A 21,588-nucleotide genomic window follows, 5' to 3' on the forward strand; every position below is an offset into this window, starting at 1 on the left:
TTGTGTGGATATTAGCCGTCTAGTGTTTGCTGACCACAAAAGAGTCATTGCTTCCTACAAACATTAAATATGGTCAACACTTTCCCTGTGCTCTATATACTTGTAGGTAGGACATTGTACATAATATAATGCAGTAGATACAAAACCTTCCTGATACAATGTGTTATTATACATCATCGACATTTCCCCATTCATTCTTATCTTACAGTCTTTAACCCTCCCCCGGTGGAGGAGGATCCTTACAATTTAGAAAACGTTCCTCCAAACCTTGATTATGTGGTGAAGATGAGAGGAGGGATCCCGTATGTCTATGACAACAAGGAGATGGCTGAAGCCAATGAGCCGAGGAGTTTACCATATCCCGACTTGGAGACGTACACTCTTGACCTCAGCCACATCTTGGCTCTTATCGCTGATGGCCCAATGTAAGTCAATTGCTTCACGCCTGGTAGATGTCTATGGTGAGATGATTATATTGTGGTACCCACTGGCTTGGGAAATGAGAATGGGACCAATATGGCCTGGGCCCCCTTTTGCAGGGATTATAAGGAACGCACATGGGGCAAATGCCCAGGAGCCTCGACTATCTTAAGGATCTAATGGATGGATGGTGATCTTAGGGTACTTTCACACTTGCGGCAGAGGATTCCCGCAGGCAGTTCTGTCGCCGGAACTGCCTGCCGGATCCGGCAATCTGGACGCAAACAGATGCATTTGTGAGACAGATCTGGATGCGGATCCGTCTCACAAATGCATTGCAATACCGGATCCGTCTTTCTGGTTGTCATCCGGAAAAACGGATTCAGTATTTATTTTTTCACAGATTTAATGGTCTGCGCATGTGCGGACGGAAAGAACGGATCCGTTTTGCCGGAACACTTGGGGCCGGATTCGGCATTAATGCATTTCAAGGAATTTAATGCTGGATCCGGCATTCCGGCAAGTGTTCAGGATTTTTGGCCGGAGAGAAAACTGCAGCATGTTGCGGTATTCTCTCCGTCCAAAAAACTTAAGAGGGACTGAACTGAAGACGTCCTGATGCATCTTGATCGGATCGCTCTCCATTCAGAATGCATTGGGATAAAACTGATCAGTTTTTTTTCCGGTATTGAGCCCCTGTGACGGAACTCAATACTGGAAAAGAATAACGCTAGTGTGAAAGTAGCCTTATCTGGTCGAGAACAGGTGGAGAAGTGACCACTTCTCCTGTAGGGGTCTACAATAGAGGGTCAGATGGGGTGTGGGTGCTAACCAAATGTATTTGCTAAGAGGAGGAATTTAAGAAGGCTTTGAGGAACCTCTCATGTAACTTGCCAGCATGTAGAATAGGGTAGAGCCGGGAAAGTCATCATCGCCTGAACCGATGACACATTGTGCTGGCTAGCAATGTTATTCCCAGTTATGAGTCCATGAACTGGTTTGTCCGGTTTTGTCTGGAAATGTTAGGCTCTGCCCAGGACTCTGTATAATGGAGAGATTAAAATATGTGACGACTCTCTGCTGCATTCCACAAGCTTGTAAGAAAACAATGGCCGACATGGCATCTCGTCATACGTTATATCCCCTGCCGCCAGTGACAAGGACATTCTAGAGACATCCATTGTAGGCTAATTATCCTTATTATCACCAGGAAAAGTGATGATGGCAGAGCAACAGTTCCCTACTGCTCATACAGGTGTCTATATATATATATATATAGAGAGAGGCTATATACACTAATCACAAACAGTTCGGGATATTTGGCTTGTGGGTGAAATTTCAGCAGGAAGAACCTAACATGCCCTCTGACCTTTACAGGAGAACATAATGTGACCTTCTCTAACCTTCTGAATGCACATGTCCAACTCTTCAATGTTTCAGGACTTATTGCACAACTTGCTGTTCTCTAACAAGGAGCTTAACGGCAAAATCCACAACAGGTGTTTGATCCATGAATCGCCCAATACATTTCCTGGTTCAATTAGAATTGGTAATAAACCGTCCTCCTCATCATGATGTTCACATTGTGACATCATGAGACCAAGACAACACCTAACAATTGATGAACAATACCTCGTCATTGTGAGGCTTCAAGCAGGATGTTCTCAGACGGAAGTGGCCCCTGAGCTTAGAGCGTCACAGAGCGTCATCAGCAGGTTGTATCAGAGATACAGAGACTGGAAGAGTCACAGGAAGGCAGAGAAGTGGACGTCCTTTGGCCACATCCCACACTGATGACCGATTCATTGTGAACACTGCCCTGCGGAACCGGATGATGAATGCCACACAACTCCAGGCACATGTAAGGGAGGTGAGAGGCCCCCAAGTGTCACGTCAGACCAACGATCTTGGAGACGTCAAGGAGAGCGCTCTGCATCAGCCACTGTGGTCCCCAGACCAGCCCTTGGTGGTGGTGGTGTCACAGTGTGGGCAGGTGTGTCTAGTCAATACAGACCTGCACACTGTGAATGGTCCAGTGACAAGCCCAGACTACCTGAAGAACATCATTAATCCAGTCATTGTGCCTCTGCAGGAACAACACCGGCCTAATGTCATCTTCATGGAGGACAATGCTCCAGCTCATCGAGGTCCCATCATTAGGGTTTACGGCTCCTGGAGACTGGGGGACCTCACATGGAGCGGCCTGCACTTTCTCCAGACCTGAATCCCATTGAAAACCTATGGAATTAGCTGAGTTGTTCATGACTCTTTACCTCAGAACCTCAATGACCCGAGGGCCGCCCATCAAGATAGTGGGATGCCATGCCTCAGAAGAAAATAATTTGCTGTGTGAACAGCAGGAGATGTCGCTGTCAGGCTGGAATTGATGATGAAGGCCACAGGACAGGTTCCTGAGACACTGACATTTTGTGGAGGTATACCCAGCACTGGGATCAGTTAGACACTGACATTTTGTGGAGGTATACCCAGCACTGGGATCAGTTAGACACTGACATTTTGTGGAGGTATACCCAGCACTGGGGTTGGTGAGACACTGACATTTTGTGGAGGTATACCCAGCACTGGGGTTGGTGAGACACTGACATTTTGTAGCGGTATACCCAGCACTGGGGTTGGTGAGACACTGACATTTTGTGGAGGTATACCCAGCACTGGGGTTGGTGAGACACTGACATTTTGTGGAGGTATACCCGGCACTGGGGTTGGTGAGACACTGACATTTTGTGGAGGTATACCCAGCACTAGGGTTGGTGAGACACTGACATTTTGTGGAGGTATACCCAGCACTGGGGTCGGTGAGACATTGACATTTTGTGGAGGTATACCCAGCAATGGGGTCGGTGAGACACTGACATTTTGTGGAGGTATACCCAGCACTGGGGTTGGTGAGACACTGACATTTTGTGGAGGTATACCCAGCACTGGGGTTGGTGAGACACTGACATTTTGTGGAGGTATACCCAGCACTGGGGTTGGTGAGACACTGACATTTTGTGGAGGTATACCCAGCACTGGGGTCGGTGAGACGCTGACATTTTGTGGAGGTATACCCAGCACTGGGGTTGGTGAGACACTGACATTTTGTGGAGGTATACCCAGCACTGGGGTTGGTGAGACACTGACATTTTCTGGAGGTATACCCAGCACTGGGGTTGGTGAGACACAGACATTTTGTGGAGGTATACCCAGCACTGGGGTTGGTGAGACGCTGACATTTTGTGGAGGTATACCCAGCACTGGGGTCGGTGAGACACTGACATCTTGTGGAGGTATACCCAGCACTGGGGTCGGTGAGACGCTGACATTTTGTGGAGGTATACCCAGCACTGGGGTTGGTGAGACACTGACATTTTGTGGAGGTATACCCAGCACTGGGGTTGGTGAGACACTGACATTTTGTGGAGGTATACCCAGCACTGGGGTTGGTGAGACACTGACATTTTGTGGAGGTATACCCAGCACTGGGGTTGGTGAGACACAGACATTTTGTGGAGGTATACCCGGCACTGGGGTCGGTGAGACGCTGACATTTTGTGGAGGTATACCCAGCACTGGGGTTGGTGAGACACTGACATTTTGTGGAGGTATACCCAGCACTGGGGTTGGTGAGACACTGACATTTTGTGGCGGTATACCCAGCACTGGGGTTGGTGAGACACTGACATTTTGTGGCGGTATACCCAGCAATGGGGTCAGCTCTGAGATGAGGAAATCACCATTGCTGCTTCTAATTAAATGCCCGACTTTCATCATATAATATCACTGGAGCCGGAACCTCTTACGTTTTCCATAAATTTCACCCGAAAGCCGAATATCCCTAACTTTTTGTGAGTTTTGTATATATATAGTTATATGTGTTTATAAATCTGCTTGATTTCCTGATAGTATATTATCGGTCTAAACATGCAGAGCTGCTATGTAAAGCATGGGGGAGGAAGAGGGAAACAACAGCCTGAGGAGCTAATGAGACTGGAGGTAGATATAGAAACAGTGTGTTATTAAAAACAAAAGAGACCTTGACCTGCGCAATTTAGCGCAGGGCAAGGGAGCGCATCGGAGCATGAGATGCTCTGATGCTAGCCTCAGGGGGCTGCCTGGGTGAATATGAGGGTATGTCCGGGTTCAGCTCTGAACCTGGACAACCCCTTTAAGCTGGAGTCATTGATTTTAGGTATGCCCTAATAGAACAGAGCTGCAGTATAAAGCATGACACTTAAACGGAGCAGCAGCCAGACCGATTGATGTGGCAGGAAGTGAATTTCAGACAACCTAAGACTGTGCAGACAATGCAGCTAAACTGGAGTCACAGATTATAGCCATGCATTAATAGAGCAGAGCTACAGTTTAAAGCATGGGAGAATGACAGAACAGCATTCTGAGCCTATTATCAGATGACAGATGGATTTCAAACTACCTAAGACACCAATAGACAATTTAGCTAAGCTGGAATTACTGATCCACTAGAGCAGAGCTATAAAAGGCATCACATATACTGAAAAATACAAAACAGATCAGCTAGCCAGGGAAGGGTTAATGTCACATGATCCAGGACGGCCGCTGAGGATGAATTCTAACCACTTGAGGTTGCAGATCTAGATGGAGCCTGGGAACCGGCACGGGGGCCATGATGTCTGGTCATCTGCCAGATCTGCGCTATAAAAAAAGGATGATTAATCTGTATTGTCTTGTCGTCAATGTTTCCCACAGAAAAACCTACTGCCACCGCAGGCTCAACTTCCTGGGATCCAAGTTCAACCTCCACGAGATGCTGAACGAGATGTCCGAGCTGAAGGAGCTAAAAGGTGTCCCCCACCGCGACTTCTATAACGTCAGGAAGGTAGACATAGTCTTGATGCTCTCCAAAAGGGAAACAATATAAAATATCATAATTTGCTGCACTTTAATGGCTAACTAAAATACATGATGTCATAAGGCGAGCTTTCGAGACTCTGAGGTCCCTTCTTCAGGCCAGGAATGAAAAAATCTCTAAAGAAACATGGATATACAGGAAAGAACAGAGAGGTGGAGAAATACATTGCAAAACGCCAACAGAGGAATGGTCTTGGAGAAAGAGTCCTTATTAGTTTACAGATGAGCTGTGTGAAAGTTTTAGTCTCTGAGTTTAGAGAGCAGATGACCCCTCTTTCTCCTCAGATGTTGTAGCAGGCCATACAACCTTGAGACAAATTCATTTGTATTCCCAAACTCGTCTATCCCTTTTTTGAAAAGTCCTACACTTTGTCTGGTCTGGACATTGATGGACCTTTGTACAGTCTGGACATTGATGGACCTTTGTACAGTCTGGACATTGATGGACCTTTATGCTTTGTACAGTCTGGGCATTGATGGACCTTTATACTTTGTACAGTCTGGACATTGATGGACCTTTATGCTTTGTACAGTCTGGGCATTGATGGACCTTTGTACAGTCTGGACATTGATGGACCTTTATGCTTTGTACAGTCTGGGCATTGATGGACCTTTATACTTTGTACAGTCTGGACATTGATGGACCTTTATGCTTTGTACAGTCTGGGCATTGATGGACCTTTGTACAGTCTGGACATTGATGGACCTTTATGCTTTGTACAGTCTGGGCATTGATGGACCTTTATACTTTGTACAGTCTGGACATTGATGGACCTTTGTACAGTCTGGACATTGATGGACCTTTATGCTTTGTACAGTCTGGGCATTGATGGACCTTTGTACAGTCTGGACATTGATGGACCTTTATGCTTTGTACAGTCTGGACATTGATGGACCTTTATACTTTGTACAGTCTGGACATTGATGGACCTTTATACTTTGTACAGTCTGGACATTGATGGACCTTTATGCTTTGTACAGTCTGGGCATTGATGGACCTTTATGCTTTGTACAGTCTGGGCATTGATGGACCTTTATGCTTTGTACAGTCTGGGCATTGATGGACCTTTATACTTTGTACAGTCTGGACATTGATGGACCTTTATGCTTTGTACAGTCTGGGCATTGATGGACCTTTGTACAGTCTGGACATTGATGGACCTTTATGCTTTGTACAGTCTGGGCATTGATGGACCTTTATACTTTGTACAGTCTGGACATTGATGGACCTTTGTACAGTCTGGACATTGATGGACCTTTATGCTTTGTACAGTCTGGGCATTGATGGACCTTTGTACAGTCTGGACATTGATGGACCTTTATGCTTTGTACAGTCTGGACATTGATGGACCTTTATACTTTGTACAGTCTGGACATTGATGGACCTTTATACTTTGTACAGTCTGGACATTGATGGACCTTTATGCTTTGTACAGTCTGGGCATTGATGGACCTTTGTACAGTCTGGACATTGATGGACCTTTATGCTTTGTACAGTCTGGACATTGATGGACCTTTATACTTTGTACAGTCTGGACATTGATGGACCTTTATACTTTGTACAGTCTGTACATTGATGGACCTTTAGACTTTGTACAGTCTGGACATTGATGGACCTTTATACTTTGTACAGTCTGGACATTGATGGACCTTTATACTTTGTACAGTCTGGACATTGATGGACCTTTATACTTTGTACAGTCTGGACATTGATGGACCTTTATACTTTGTACAGTCTGGACATTGATGGACCTTTATGCTTTGTACAGTCTGGACATTGATGGACCTTTATGCTTTGTACAGTCTGGACATTGATGGACCTTTGTACAGTCTGTACATTGATGGACCTTTATGCTTTGTACAGTCTGGACATTGATGGACCTTTGTACAGTCTATACATTGATGGACCTTTATGCTTTGTACAGTCTGGACATTGATGGACCTTTGTACAGTCTATACATTGATGGACCTTTATGCTTTGTACAGTCTGGACATTGATGGACCTTTGTACAGTCTGTACATTGATGGACCTTTATGCTTTGCACAGTCTGGACATTGATGGACCTTTGTACAGTCTGTACATTGATGGACCTTTATGCTTTGTACAGTCTGGACATTGATGGACCTTTGTACAGTCTATACATTGATGGACCTTTATGCTTTGTACAGTCTGGACATTGATGGACCTTTGTACAGTCTGGACATTGATGGACCTTTGTACAGTCTGGACATTGATGGACCTTTGTACAGTCTGGACATTGATAGACCTTTGTACAGTCTGGACATTGATGGACCTTTGTACAGTCTATACATTGATGGACCTTTATGCTTTGTACAGTCTGGACATTGATGGACCTTTGTACAGTCTGGACATTGATGGACCTTTGTACAGTCTGGACATTGATGGACCTTTGTACAGTCTGGACATTGATGGACCTTTGTACAGTCTGGGCATTGATGGACCTTTATGCTTTGTACAGTCTGGACATTGATGGACCTTTGTACAGTCTGTACATTGATGGACCTTTATGCTTTGTACAGTCTGGACATTGATGGACCTTTGTACAGTCTGGACATTGATGGACCTTTGTACAGTCTGGACATTGATGGACCTTTGTACAGTCTGGACATTGATGGACCTTTGTACAGTCTGGACATTGATGGACCTTTGTACAGTCTGGACATTGATGGACCTTTGTTCAGTCTGGACATTGATGGATCTTTATAATTTGCACATTCTGGACATTGGTCTTTTGATGACACTCTTGACCTGAGCTCTGGGTATGACAGGACAGAGGACGACTGACCCTCAGATTTTCTGTGTTTTTAGGTGGACACCCACATTCATGCTGCTGCCTGTATGAACCAGAAGCATTTGCTGCGCTTCATTAAACACACGTGCCGCACAGAATCAGACCGGGTGGTGGCTGAGAAGAATGGGAAGAAGATGACCCTCAAGGAACTATTTGAGAGTCTTTACATGGATCCATATGACCTGACTGTGGACTCTCTGGACGTTCATGCGGTAATATGTCATTTCTAATGAACTAGTGACACTGTGTAATTCCTCAACCTGTGGCACTACAACTCCCAGCACCCTCATACCAAAAAGAGCAAAATTACATAGCTGAGTCAGCTTTATTATCCCTGAGCTCAGAAATGTGGATCTCTGAGATAATACAGCAGAACGATGTCAGTGGTCCGGATCAGAGAGCTCTGAGATAATGAACGTCGCTTTACACGAGCCAATTTTACAGTTGATTCTCTGAAAGGAAGCGTTCCTTCCCGGAATTCACCTGCTCGTCAGTGGAGAAGACCGCGCATTTACATGCAGCGATCTCCTCCACAGTATAGGGAGTAGTGATCACTAATGCCATCACTCACCCCCTTACAGAAGAGTTCCTTCCTGGAAATCGCCTGATCGTCAGTGAAGGAGACACATTTACATGCAGCGATCTCCTCCACAGTATAGGGAGCAGTGATCACTAATGTCATCGTTCGTCCCCATACAGAAGCATTCCTTCTTGACAATGACCTGCTCGTCAGTGGAGGAGACACATTTACATGTAGTCATCTCCTCCACAGTATAGGGAGCAGTGATCACTAAAGCCATAGCTCGTCCCCATACAGACTCATTGTTTATACAGCACGATCTGTCGCCGGTGGACTGTCTGATCTCTGAGATAATAAGTCTGTGGACTGTCTGATCTCTGAGATAATAAGTCGGTGGACTGTCTGATCTCTGAGATAATAAGTCTGTGGACTGTCTGATCTCTGAGATAATAAGTCGGTGGACTGTCTGATCTCTGGGATAATAAGTCTGAGGACTGTCTGATCTCTGGGATAATAAGTCGGTGGACTGTCAGAGCTCTGAGATAATAAGTCTGTGGACTGTCTGATCTCTGGGATAATAAGTCGGTGGACTGTCTGATCTCTGGGATAATAAGTCGGTGGACTGTCTGATCTCTGAGATAATAAGTCGGTGGACTGTCTGATCTCTGGGATAATAAGTCTGTGGACTGTCTGATCTCTGAGATAATAAGTCGGTGGACTGTCTGATCTCTGAGATAATAAGTCGGTGGACTGTCTGATCTCTGAGATAATAAGTCGGTGGACTGTCTGATCTCTGAGATAATAAGTCGGTGGACTGTCTGATCTCTGAGATAATAAGTCGGTGGATTGTCTGATCTCTGGGATAATAAGTCGGTGGACTGTCTGATCTCTGAGATAATAAGTCGGTGGATTGTCTGATCTCTGAGATAATAAGTCTGTGGACTGTCTGATCTCTGAGATAATAAGTCGGTGGACTGTCTGATCTGTGAGATAATAAGTCGGTGGACTGTCTGATCTGTGAGATAATAAGTCTGTGGACTGTCTGATCTCTGAGATAATAAGTCGGTGGACTGTCTGATCTCTGGGATAATAAGTCTGTGGATTGTCTGATCTCTGAGATAATAAGTCTGTGGACTGTCTGATCTCTGAGATAATAAGTCGGTGGACTGTCTGATCTCTGAGATAATAAGTCGGTGGACTGTCTGATCTCTGAGATAATAAGTCGGTGGACTGTCTGATCTCTGAGATAATAAGTCGGTGGACTGTCTGATCTCTGAGATAATAAGTCTGTGGACTGTCTGATCTCTGAGATAATAAGTCGGTGGACTGTCTGATCTCTGAGATAATAAGTCTGTGGACTGTCTGATCTCTGAGATAATAAGTCGGTGGACTGTCTGATCTCTGAGATAATAAGTCGGTGGACTGTCTGATCTCTGGGATAATAAGTCTGAGGACTGTCTGATCTCTGGGATAATAAGTCGGTGGACTGTCAGAGCTCTGAGATAATAAGTCTGTGGACTGTCTGATCTCTGGGATAATAAGTCGGTGGACTGTCTGATCTCTGGGATAATAAGTCGGTGGACTGTCTGATCTCTGAGATAATAAGTCGGTGGACTGTCTGATCTCTGGGATAATAAGTCTGTGGACTGTCTGATCTCTGAGATAATAAGTCGGTGGACTGTCTGATCTCTGAGATAATAAGTCGGTGGACTGTCTGATCTCTGAGATAATAAGTCGGTGGACTGTCTGATCTCTGAGATAATAAGTCGGTGGACTGTCTGATCTCTGGGATAATAAGTCTGAGGACTGTCTGATCTCTGGGATAATAAGTCGGTGGACTGTCAGAGCTCTGAGATAATAAGTCTGTGGACTGTCTGATCTCTGGGATAATAAGTCGGTGGACTGTCTGATCTCTGGGATAATAAGTCGGTGGACTGTCTGATCTCTGAGATAATAAGTCGGTGGACTGTCTGATCTCTGGGATAATAAGTCTGTGGACTGTCTGATCTCTGAGATAATAAGTCGGTGGACTGTCTGATCTCTGAGATAATAAGTCGGTGGACTGTCTGATCTCTGAGATAATAAGTCGGTGGACTGTCTGATCTCTGAGATAATAAGTCGGTGGACTGTCTGATCTCTGGGATAATAAGTCTGAGGACTGTCTGATCTCTGGGATAATAAGTCGGTGGACTGTCAGAGCTCTGAGATAATAAGTCTGTGGACTGTCTGATCTCTGGGATAATAAGTCGGTGGACTGTCTGATCTCTGGGATAATAAGTCGGTGGACTGTCTGATCTCTGAGATAATAAGTCGGTGGACTGTCTGATCTCTGGGATAATAAGTCGGTGGACTGTCTGATCTCTGAGATAATAAGTCGGTGGACTGTCTGATCTCTGAGATAATAAGTCGGTGGACTGTCTGATCTCTGAGATAATAAGTCGGTGGACTGTCTGATCTCTGAGATAATAAGTCGGTGGACTGTCTGATCTCTGAGATAATAAGTCGGTGGATTGTCTGATCTCTGGGATAATAAGTCGGTGGACTGTCTGATCTCTGAGATAATAAGTCGGTGGATTGTCTGATCTCTGAGATAATAAGTCGGTGGACTGTCTGATCTCTGAGATAATAAGTCGGTGGACTGTCTGATCTCTGAGATAATAAGTCGGTGGACTGTCTGATCTGTGAGATAATAAGTCTGTGGACTGTCTGATCTCTGAGATAATAAGTCGGTGGACTGTCTGATCTCTGGGATAATAAGTCTGTGGATTGTCTGATCTCTGAGATAATAAGTCGGTGGACTGTCTGATCTCTGAGATAATAAGTCGGTGGACTGTCTGATCTCTGAGATAATAAGTCGGTGGACTGTCTGATCTCTGAGATAATAAGTCGGTGGACTGTCTGATCTGTGAGATAATAAGTCGGTGGACTGTCTGATCTCTGAGATAATAAGTCTGTGGACTGTCTGATCTCTGAGATAATAAGTCGGTGGACTGTCTGATCTCTGAGATAATAAGTCGGTGGACTGTCTGATCTCTGAGATAATAAGTCTGTGGATTGTCTGATCTCTGAGATAATAAGTCGGTGGAATGTCTGATCTCTGAGATAATAAGTCTGTGGACTGTCTGATCTCTGAGATAATTATAAGTCTGAGGACTGTCTGATCTCTGGGATAATAAGTCTGTGGATTGTCTGATCTCAGATAATAAGTCGGTGGACTGTCTGATCTCTGAGATAATAAGTCTGTGGACTGTCTGATCTCTGAGATAATAAGTCGGTGGACTGTCTGATCTCTGAGATAATAAGTCTGTGGATTGTCTGATCTCTGAGATAATAAGTCGGTGGACTGTCTGATCTCTGAGATAATAAGTCGGTGGACTGTCTGATCTCTGAGATAATAAGTCGGTGGATTGTCTGATCTCTGGGATAATAAGTCTGTGGATTGTCTGATCTCTGAGATAATAAGTCGGTGGACTGTCTGATCTCTGAGATAATAAGTCGGTGGACTGTCTGATCTCTGAGATAATAAGTCGGTGGACTGTCTGATCTCTGAGATAAGAAGTCGGTGGACTGTCTGATCTCTGGGATAATAAGTCGGTGGACTGTCTGATCTCTGAGATAATAAGTCGGTGGATTGTCTGATCTCTGAGATAATAAGTCGGTGGACTGTCTGATCTCTGAGATAATAAGTCGGTGGACTGTCTGATCTCTGAGATAATAAGTCGGTGGACTGTCTGATCTCTGAGATAATTATAAGTCTGAGGACTGTCTGTGTTCTGAGGTAATAACTCTGTGGACTGTCTGATCTCTGGAATAAAAGGTATGAGGACTGTCTGATCTCTGAGATAATTATAAGTCTGAGCACTGTATGAGTTCTGAGAAAATAACTCTGTGGACTGTCTGAGCTCCGAGGTAATAAGTCTGAGGACTGTCTTAGCTCTGAGGTAATGAGTCTCAGGACTGTCTGAGCTCTGAGATAATAAGTCTGAGGACTGTCTGAGCTCTGAGGTAATGAGTCTCAGGACTGTCTTAGCTCTGAGATAATAAGTCTGAGGACTGTCTGAGCTCCGAGATAATAAGTCTGAGACTGTCTTAGCTCTTAGATAATAAGTGTGAGGACTGTCTTAGCTCCGAGGTAATAGGTCTGAGGACTGTCTGAGCTCTGAGATAATAAGTCGGTGGACTGTCTGAGCTCCGAGATAATAAGTCTGAGACTGTCTGATCTCTGAGATAATAAGTCTGAGGACTGTCTGTGCTCTGAGATAATAAGTCTGAGGACTGTCTGTGCTCTGAAGTCTGAGGACTGTTTGAGCTCCAAGGTAATGAGTCTCAGGACTGTCTTAGCTCTGAGATAATAAGTCTGAGGAGGTAATGAGTCTCAGGACTGTCTTAGCTCTGAGATAATAAGTCTGAGGACTGTCTGAGCTCTGAAGTCTGAGAACTGTCTTAGCTCTGAGATAATAAGTGTGAGGACTGTCTTAGCTCTGAGATAATAAGTCTGAGGACTGTCTGTGCTCTGAAGTCTGAGGACTGTTTGAGCTCCAAGGTAATGAGTCTCAGGACTGTCTTAGCTCTGAGATAATAAGTCTGAGGACTGTCTGAGCTGCGAGATAATAAGTCTGAGGACTGTCTGAGCTGCGAGATAATAAGTCTGAGGACTGTCTGAGCTGCGAGGTAATAAGTCTGAGGACTGTTTGAGCTCCGAGGTAATGAGTCTCAGGACTGTCTTAGCTCTGAGATAATAAGTCTGAGGACTGTTTGAGCTCCGAGGTAATGAGTCTCAGGACTGTCTTAGCTCTGAGGTAATAAGTCTGAGGACTGTCTGAGCTCCGAGATAATAAGTCGGTGGACTGTCTGATCTCTGAGATAATAAGTCGGTGGACTGTCTGATCTGTGAGATAATAAGTCTGTGGACTGTCTGATCTCTGAGATAATAAGTCGGTGGACTGTCTGATCTCTGGGATAATAAGTCTGTGGATTGTCTGATCTCTGAGATAATAAGTCTGTGGACTGTCTGATCTCTGAGATAATAAGTCGGTGGACTGTCTGATCTCTGAGATAATAAGTCGGTGGACTGTCTGATCTCTGAGATAATAAGTCGGTGGACTGTCTGATCTCTGAGATAATAAGTCGGTGGACTGTCTGATCTCTGAGATAATAAGTCTGTGGACTGTCTGATCTCTGAGATAATAAGTCGGTGGACTGTCTGATCTCTGAGATAATAAGTCTGTGGACTGTCTGATCTCTGAGATAATAAGTCGGTGGACTGTCTGATCTCTGGGATAATAAGTCTGAGGACTGTCTGATCTCTGGGATAATAAGTCGGTGGACTGTCAGAGCTCTGAGATAATAAGTCTGTGGACTGTCTGATCTCTGGGATAATAAGTCGGTGGACTGTCTGATCTCTGGGATAATAAGTCGGTGGACTGTCTGATCTCTGAGATAATAAGTCGGTGGACTGTCTGATCTCTGGGATAATAAGTCTGTGGACTGTCTGATCTCTGAGATAATAAGTCGGTGGACTGTCTGATCTCTGAGATAATAAGTCGGTGGACTGTCTGATCTCTGAGATAATAAGTCGGTGGACTGTCTGATCTCTGAGATAATAAGTCGGTGGACTGTCTGATCTCTGAGATAATAAGTCGGTGGATTGTCTGATCTCTGGGATAATAAGTCGGTGGACTGTCTGATCTCTGAGATAATAAGTCGGTGGATTGTCTGATCTCTGAGATAATAAGTCGGTGGACTGTCTGATCTCTGAGATAATAAGTCGGTGGACTGTCTGATCTCTGAGATAATAAGTCGGTGGACTGTCTGATCTGTGAGATAATAAGTCTGTGGACTGTCTGATCTCTGAGATAATAAGTCGGTGGACTGTCTGATCTCTGGGATAATAAGTCTGTGGATTGTCTGATCTCTGAGATAATAAGTCGGTGGACTGTCTGATCTCTGAGATAATAAGTCGGTGGACTGTCTGATCTCTGAGATAATAAGTCGGTGGACTGTCTGATCTCTGAGATAATAAGTCGGTGGACTGTCTGATCTGTGAGATAATAAGTCGGTGGACTGTCTGATCTCTGAGATAATAAGTCTGTGGACTGTCTGATCTCTGAGATAATAAGTCGGTGGACTGTCTGATCTCTGAGATAATAAGTCGGTGGACTGTCTGATCTCTGAGATAATAAGTCTGTGGATTGTCTGATCTCTGAGATAATAAGTCGGTGGAATGTCTGATCTCTGAGATAATAAGTCTGTGGACTGTCTGATCTCTGAGATAATTATAAGTCTGAGGACTGTCTGATCTCTGGGATAATAAGTCTGTGGATTGTCTGATCTCTGAGATAATAAGTCGGTGGACTGTCTGATCTCTGAGATAATAAGTCTGTGGACTGTCTGATCTCTGAGATAATAAGTCGGTGGACTGTCTGATCTCTGGGATAATAAGTCTGTGGATTGTCTGATCTCTGAGATAATAAGTCGGTGGACTGTCTGATCTCTGAGATAATAAGTCGGTGGACTGTCTGATCTCTGAGATAATAAGTCGGTGGATTGTCTGATCTCTGGGATAATAAGTCTGTGGATTGTCTGATCTCTGAGATAATAAGTCGGTGGACTGTCTGATCTCTGAGATAATAAGTCGGTGGACTGTCTGATCTCTGAGATAATAAGTCGGTGGACTGTCTGATCTCTGAGATAAGAAGTCGGTGGACTGTCTGATCTCTGGGATAATAAGTCGGTGGACTGTCTGATCTCTGAGATAATAAGTCGGTGGACTGTCTGATCTCTGAGATAATTATAAGTCTGAGGACTGTCTGTGTTCTGAGGTAATAACTCTGTGGACTGTCTGATCTCTGGAATAAAAGGTATGAGGACTGTCTGATCTCTGAGATAATTATAAGTCTGAGCACTGTATGAGTTCTGAGAAAATAACTCTGTGGACTGTCTGAGCTCTGAGATAATAACTCTGTGGACTGTTTGAGCTCCGAGGTAATAAGTCTGAGGACTGTCTTAGCTCCGAGGTAATGAGTCTCAGGACTGTCTTAGCTCTGAGATAATAAGTCTGAGGACTGTCTGAGCTCCGAGATAATAAGTCTGAGACTGTCTTAGCTCTGAGATAATAAGTGTGAGGACTGTCTTAGCTCCGAGGTAATAGGTCTGAGGACTGTCTGAGCTCTGAGATAATAAGTCGGTGGACTGTCTGAGCTCCGAGATAATAAGTCTGAGACTGTCTGATCTCTGAGATAATAAGTCTGAGGACTGTCTGTGCTCTGAGATAATAAGTCTGAGGACTGTCTGTGCTCTGAAGTCTGAGGACTGTTTGAGCTCCAAGGTAATGAGTCTCAGGACTGTCTTAGCTCTGAGATAATAAGTCTGAGGACTGTCTGAGCTCTGAAGTCTGAGAACTGTCTTAGCTCTGAGATAATAAGTGTGAGGACTGTCTTAGCTCTGAGATAATAAGTCTGAGGACTGTCTGTGCTCTGAAGTCTGAGGACTGTTTGAGCTCCAAGGTAATGAGTCTCAGGACTGTCTTAGCTCTGAGATAATAAGTCTGAGGACTGTCTGAGCTGCGAGATAATAAGTCTGAGGACTGTCTGAGCTGCGAGATAATAAGTCTGAGGACTGTCTGAGCTGCGAGGTAATAAGTCTGAGGACTGTTTGAGCTCCGAGGTAATGAGTCTCAGGACTGTCTTAGCTCTGAGATAATAAGTCTGAGGACTGTTTGAGCTCCGAGGTAATGAGTCTCAGGACTGTCTTAGCTCTGAGGTAATAAGTCTGAGGAGGTAATGAGTCTCAGGACTGTCTTAGCTCTGAGATAATAAGTCTGAGGACTGTTTGAGCTCTGAGATAATAAGTCTGAGGACTGTTTGAGCTCTGAGATAATAAGTCTGAGGACTGTCTGAGCTCTGAAGTCTGAGGACTGTCTGAGCTCTGAGATAATAAGTCTGAGGACTGTTTGAGCTCCGAGGTAATGAGTCTGAGGACTGTCTGAGCTCTGAGATAATAAGTCTGAGGACTGTCTGTGCTCTGAGATAATAAGTCTGAGGACTGTCTGTGCTCTGAAGTCTGAGGACTGTTTGAGCTCCAAGGTAATGAGTCTCAGGACTGTCTTAGCTCTGAGATAATAAGTCTGAGGAGGTAATGAGTCTCAGGACTGTCTTAGCTCTGAGATAATAAGTCTGAGGACTGTCTGAGCTCTGAAGTCTGAGAACTGTCTTAGCTCTGAGATAATAAGTGTGAGGACTGTCTTAGCTCTGAGATAATAAGTCTGAGGACTGTCTGTGCTCTGAAGTCTGAGGACTGTTTGAGCTCCAAGGTAATGAGTCTCAGGACTGTCTTAGCTCTGAGATAATAAGTCTGAGGACTGTCTGAGCTGCGAGATAATAAGTCTGAGGACTGTCTGAGCTGCGAGGTAATAAGTCTGAGGACTGTTTGAGCTCCGAGGTAATGAGTCTCAGGACTGTCTTAGCTCTGAGATAATAAGTCTGAGGACTGTTTGAGCTCTGAGATAATAAGTCTGAGGACTGTTTGAGCTCTGAGATAATAAGTCTGAGGACTGTTTGAGCTCTGAGATAATAAGTCTGAGGACTGTCTGAGCTCTGAAGTCTGAGGACTGTCTGAGCTCTGAGATAATAAGTCTGAGGACTGTCTGTGCTCTGAAGTCTGAGGACTGTCTGAGCTCTGAGATAATAAGTCTGAGGACTGTCTTAGCTCTGAGATAATAAGTCTGAGGACTGTTTGAGCTCCAAGGTAATGAGTCTCAGGACTGTCTTAGCTCCGAGATAATAAGTCTGAGGAGGTAATGAGTCTGAGGACTGTCTTAGCTCTGAGATAATAAGTCTGAGGACTGTTTGAGCTCTGAGATAATAAGTCTGAGGACTGTCTGAGCTCTGAAGTCTGAGGACTGTCTGAGCTCTGAGATAATAAGTCTGAGGACTGTCTGTGCTCTGAGATAATAAGTCTGAGGACTGTCTGTGCTCTGAAGTCTGAGGACTGTCTGAGCTCTGAGATAATAAGTCTGAGGACTGTCTGTGCTCTGAAGTCTGAGGACTGTCTGTGCTCTGAAGTCTGAGGACTGTCTGTGCTCTGAAGTCTGAGGACTGTTTGAGCTCCGAGGTAATAAGTGTGAGGACTGTCTGAGCTCTGAGATAATAAGTCTGAGGACTGTCTGTGCTCTGAAGTCTGAGGACTGTCTGAGCTCTGAGGTAATGAGTCTCAGGACTGTCTTAGCTTTGAGATAATAAGTCTCAGGACTGTCTTAGCTCTGAGGTAATAAGTCTCAGGACTGTCTTAGCTCTGAGGTAATAAGTCTCAGGACTGTCTGTGCTCTGAAGTCTGAGGACTGTTTGAGCTCCGAGGTAATGAGTCCTTTTGGAAAGCAGACATAAGACGTAGAACTTTGCTCCATTTTCCAGAGCTCTGAGATATTTGGATCATGGAAACTCCAGATCTATAACTACTAAAAAAAGACTCAATCTAATAGAATTCTGTGGTTTTACAATCCGACTCCCAGTCATAGCAGTGCGATTACTATAATGTACAGAACCTTTATAAGGTGGTCCTGCTGAGCGGTCCCTGGCTTCCTGGTTAGATCTGTGTCTGGTAAAGCTGGGTGATAACCGTCCATCCTCTCCCACAGGGGGGGGGGGGTCACCCGGCTAGCCTTCTGAATGGGAGCGCTGTCTGTATGTGGTGAGAACTGGGCAGACCGACTCTAGGACGGTGGGTGACAACCCTGGTGGTGGGAGCTGTAGAAGCAGCCATATTGGTTGTCACCTCTGCATAGGATTTTCTATTGTTCTATTTATTGGGGTTCCTGGATTTTTGGGGGATGCTGTTTAATAATGGCACAATGCTAACCCTCAGGGACGACAAACCTTCCACCGATTCGATAAATTCAACGCCAAGTATAACCCGGTGGGAGCGAGCGAGCTGAGAGACCTGTACCTGAAGACGGAGAATTACTTAGACGGAGAGTACTTCGCCCGGATTATCAAGGTGGGCCCACAATCCCAGGGGAGCGAATGCGTCCAGCCCATCTGGGAATAGCTCATCTTCTAGTCAGACTACCCAGAAATAGCGCCACACCTGTTCACAGGTCACGTGTGGTATTGCAGTAAGGTCCTAGTGACATCAATGGAATTGAGCTGCAATACCAGACACAACCTGTGGACAGGGGTGGCGCTGTGTTTGGAAGAATGCAGCCATGTTTTCCTAATTCTGGACAATCCCTTTCAATATTCCCGAAGGGCCTAAAAGTGGGGCTGCAAATCAAAGTCAGAGGCCCACAAAAAATGGTAGTGTATGCTCATCCTGAGCTTCTGGTTCAGATCCCTGGCTGTCCCTATGAGGACCACTCTGCCATCTTTAAGTGCACCTTAAAAACTTCTAATGTAAGGGTAGTCATGTTCCTCATTTGTTCTTCCTGTTTTTTGTCCTTTTTGTGGTTTTCCTATTAATGCGTCCCCTGTCTGTGTGTCCAGGAAGTGGCCGGAGAGCTGGAGGACAGCAAGTACCAGTACACCGAGCCGCGGCTATCCATCTACGGCCGCTCCCCCGACGAGTGGGACATCCTGGCCAAGTGGTTCATCAAGCACAAGGTCTACTCCCCCAACATGCGCTGGATCATCCAGGTGCCCCGCATCTTGTAAGTCCCTCCTGGATCAAACCCCAATCTAATACCCATCAAATGAGAGCAACTCTTATACTCCAGTCACACCCAAAGCTGCAATTAACATTAGAGTGACTTCATCAGGAGTCACTCGAGCATCAGGTCCCCTCTCGGAACCTTTTATAGCTTCTTGTATCCACATTGTGCCAGTCACTACACCGATGCCTCTAGCCTGTGCCAGTCACTACACCGATGCCTCTAGCCTGTGCCAGTCACTACACCGATGCCTCTGCCCTGAGCCAGTCACTACACCGATGCCTCTAGCCTGTGCCAGTCACTACACCAATGCCTCTAGCCTGTGCCAGTCACTACACCGATGCCTCTAGCCTGTGCCAGTCACTACACCAATGCCTCTAGCCTGTGCCAGTCACTACACCGATGCCTCTAGCTTGTGCCAGTCACTACACCGATGCCTCTGCCCTGAGCCAGTCACTACACCGATGCCTCTTCCCTGAGCCAGTCACTACACCGATGCCTCTGCCCTGAGCCAGTCACTACACCGATGCCTCTAGCCTGTGCCAGTCACTACACCGATGCCTCTAGCCTGTGCCAGTCACTACACCAATGCCTCTGCCCTGAGCCAGTCACTACACCGATGCCTCTGCCCTGAGCCAGTCACTACACCGATGCCTCTTCCCTGAGCCATTCACTACACCGATGCCTCTGCCCTGAGCCAGTCACTACACCGATGCCTCTAGCCTGTGCCAGTCACTACACCGATGCCTCTAGCCTGTGCCAGTCACTACACCGATGCCTCTAGCCTGTGCCAGTCACTACACCGATGCCTCTGCCCTGAGCCAGTCACTACACCGATGCCTCTGCCCTGTGCCAGTCACTACACCGAGGTCTCAGTCCTGTGCCAGTCACTACACCGATGCCTCTGCCCTGAGCCAGTCACTACACCGATGCCTCTGCCCTGTGCCAGTCACTACACCGAGGTCTCAGTCCTGTGCCAGTCACTACGCCGAGGTCTCAGTCCTGTGCCAATCACTACACCGATGCCTCTGCCCTGTGCCAGTCACTACACCGATGCCTCTGCCCTGTGCCAGTCACTACACCGATGCCTCTGCCCTGTGCCAGTCACCACACCGATGCCTCTGCCCTGTGCCAGTCACTATACTGATGTCTTCACCCTGTGCCAGTCACTACGCCGAGGTCTCAGTCCTGTGCCAGTCACTACGCCAATGCCTCTGCCCTGAGCCAGTCACTACACCGATGCCTCTGCCCTGTGCCAGTCACTACACCGAGGTCTCAGTCCTGTGCCAGTCACTACACCGATGCCTCTGCCCTGTGCCAGTCACTATACTGATGTCTTCACCCTGTGCCAGTCACTACGCCGAGGTCTCAGTCCTGTGCCAGTCACTACGCCAATGCCTCTGCCCTGAGCCAGTCACTACGCCAATGCCTCTGCCCTGAGCCAGTCACTACACCGATGCCTCTGCCCTGTGCCAGTCACTACACCGAGGTCTCAGTCCTGTGCCAGTCACTGCGTTGGTCGCACGTCCACCATACAATGGAATGAGCCGCCTCTCCCGACACTGCGGTGGAATCGCTGGGCTATCAATGACCCTTCTCTCTGTGCCTCCTTTTCCACTACCCTCATCATCCCTCCATCCATATCCGCCCCACGCATCGTAATGCGCTTCATCCCTGCGCAGACACCGGCTGGGACTCATGAGTTCTGTAATGGCCGCTGATTGTAAACTGCTGTGGAATATGATGGCGGTATAGAAATCGGAGGATTATTACCGCAGCCTCTCCACTTACTGGACGGCCTTAATTATAGAGGAAATACACTTTATGCTTCCTGTGGTTAAGAAACCTGATGCAATTGCAATAAAAACCAGTCTCTCTGGGCCATTAACACAGGGCGACGAGGCGCCCATCACCCGTCCCATCACCGCCCGCTTCGTCTGCTTGCTGCTCTTACAGATTGGGAAGATGCATTGACGGTAATGATGCCTCACTGCCGCCCAGTGGTAGATCCTGGGAACTGCAATTACTGTTGGTTTGAAATTCATCATTTGACATCTACAGTCGTGGCCAAAAGTTTTGAGAATTACATAAATATTGGAAATTGGAAAAGTTGCTGCTTAAGTTTTTATAACAGTAATTTGCATATACTCCAGAATGTTATGAAGAGTGATCAGATGAATTGCATAGTCCTTCTTTGCCATGAAAATGAACTTAATCCCAAAAAAACCTTTCCACTGCATTTCATTGCTGTCATTAAAGGACCTGCTGAGATCATTTCTGTAATCGTCTTGTTAACTCAGGTG

The 21,588-nt window shown here is 45.9% G+C and overlaps 1 protein-coding gene across 2 annotated transcripts in view; it reads left to right on the plus strand.

Annotated features, from left to right (window-relative positions):
- AMPD3 (adenosine monophosphate deaminase 3) overlaps positions 1-21,588 on the plus strand; it is a 65,753-nt gene that overhangs the window by 32,315 nt on the left and 11,850 nt on the right. For both annotated transcript variants that reach the window (XM_040410368.1, XM_040410369.1), the window contains exons 5-9: positions 209-425; positions 5,149-5,278; positions 8,141-8,335; positions 18,505-18,636; positions 19,122-19,285. In XM_040410368.1, the coding sequence (XP_040266302.1) occupies positions 209-425; positions 5,149-5,278; positions 8,141-8,335; positions 18,505-18,636; positions 19,122-19,285 (838 nt within the window). The remainder of the gene's footprint in view (positions 1-208; positions 426-5,148; positions 5,279-8,140; positions 8,336-18,504; positions 18,637-19,121; positions 19,286-21,588) is intronic.

This window comes from Bufo bufo, chromosome 10 (assembly GCF_905171765.1).
Source record: "Bufo bufo chromosome 10, aBufBuf1.1, whole genome shotgun sequence".
Classification (NCBI taxonomy): domain Eukaryota; kingdom Metazoa; phylum Chordata; class Amphibia; order Anura; family Bufonidae; genus Bufo; species Bufo bufo.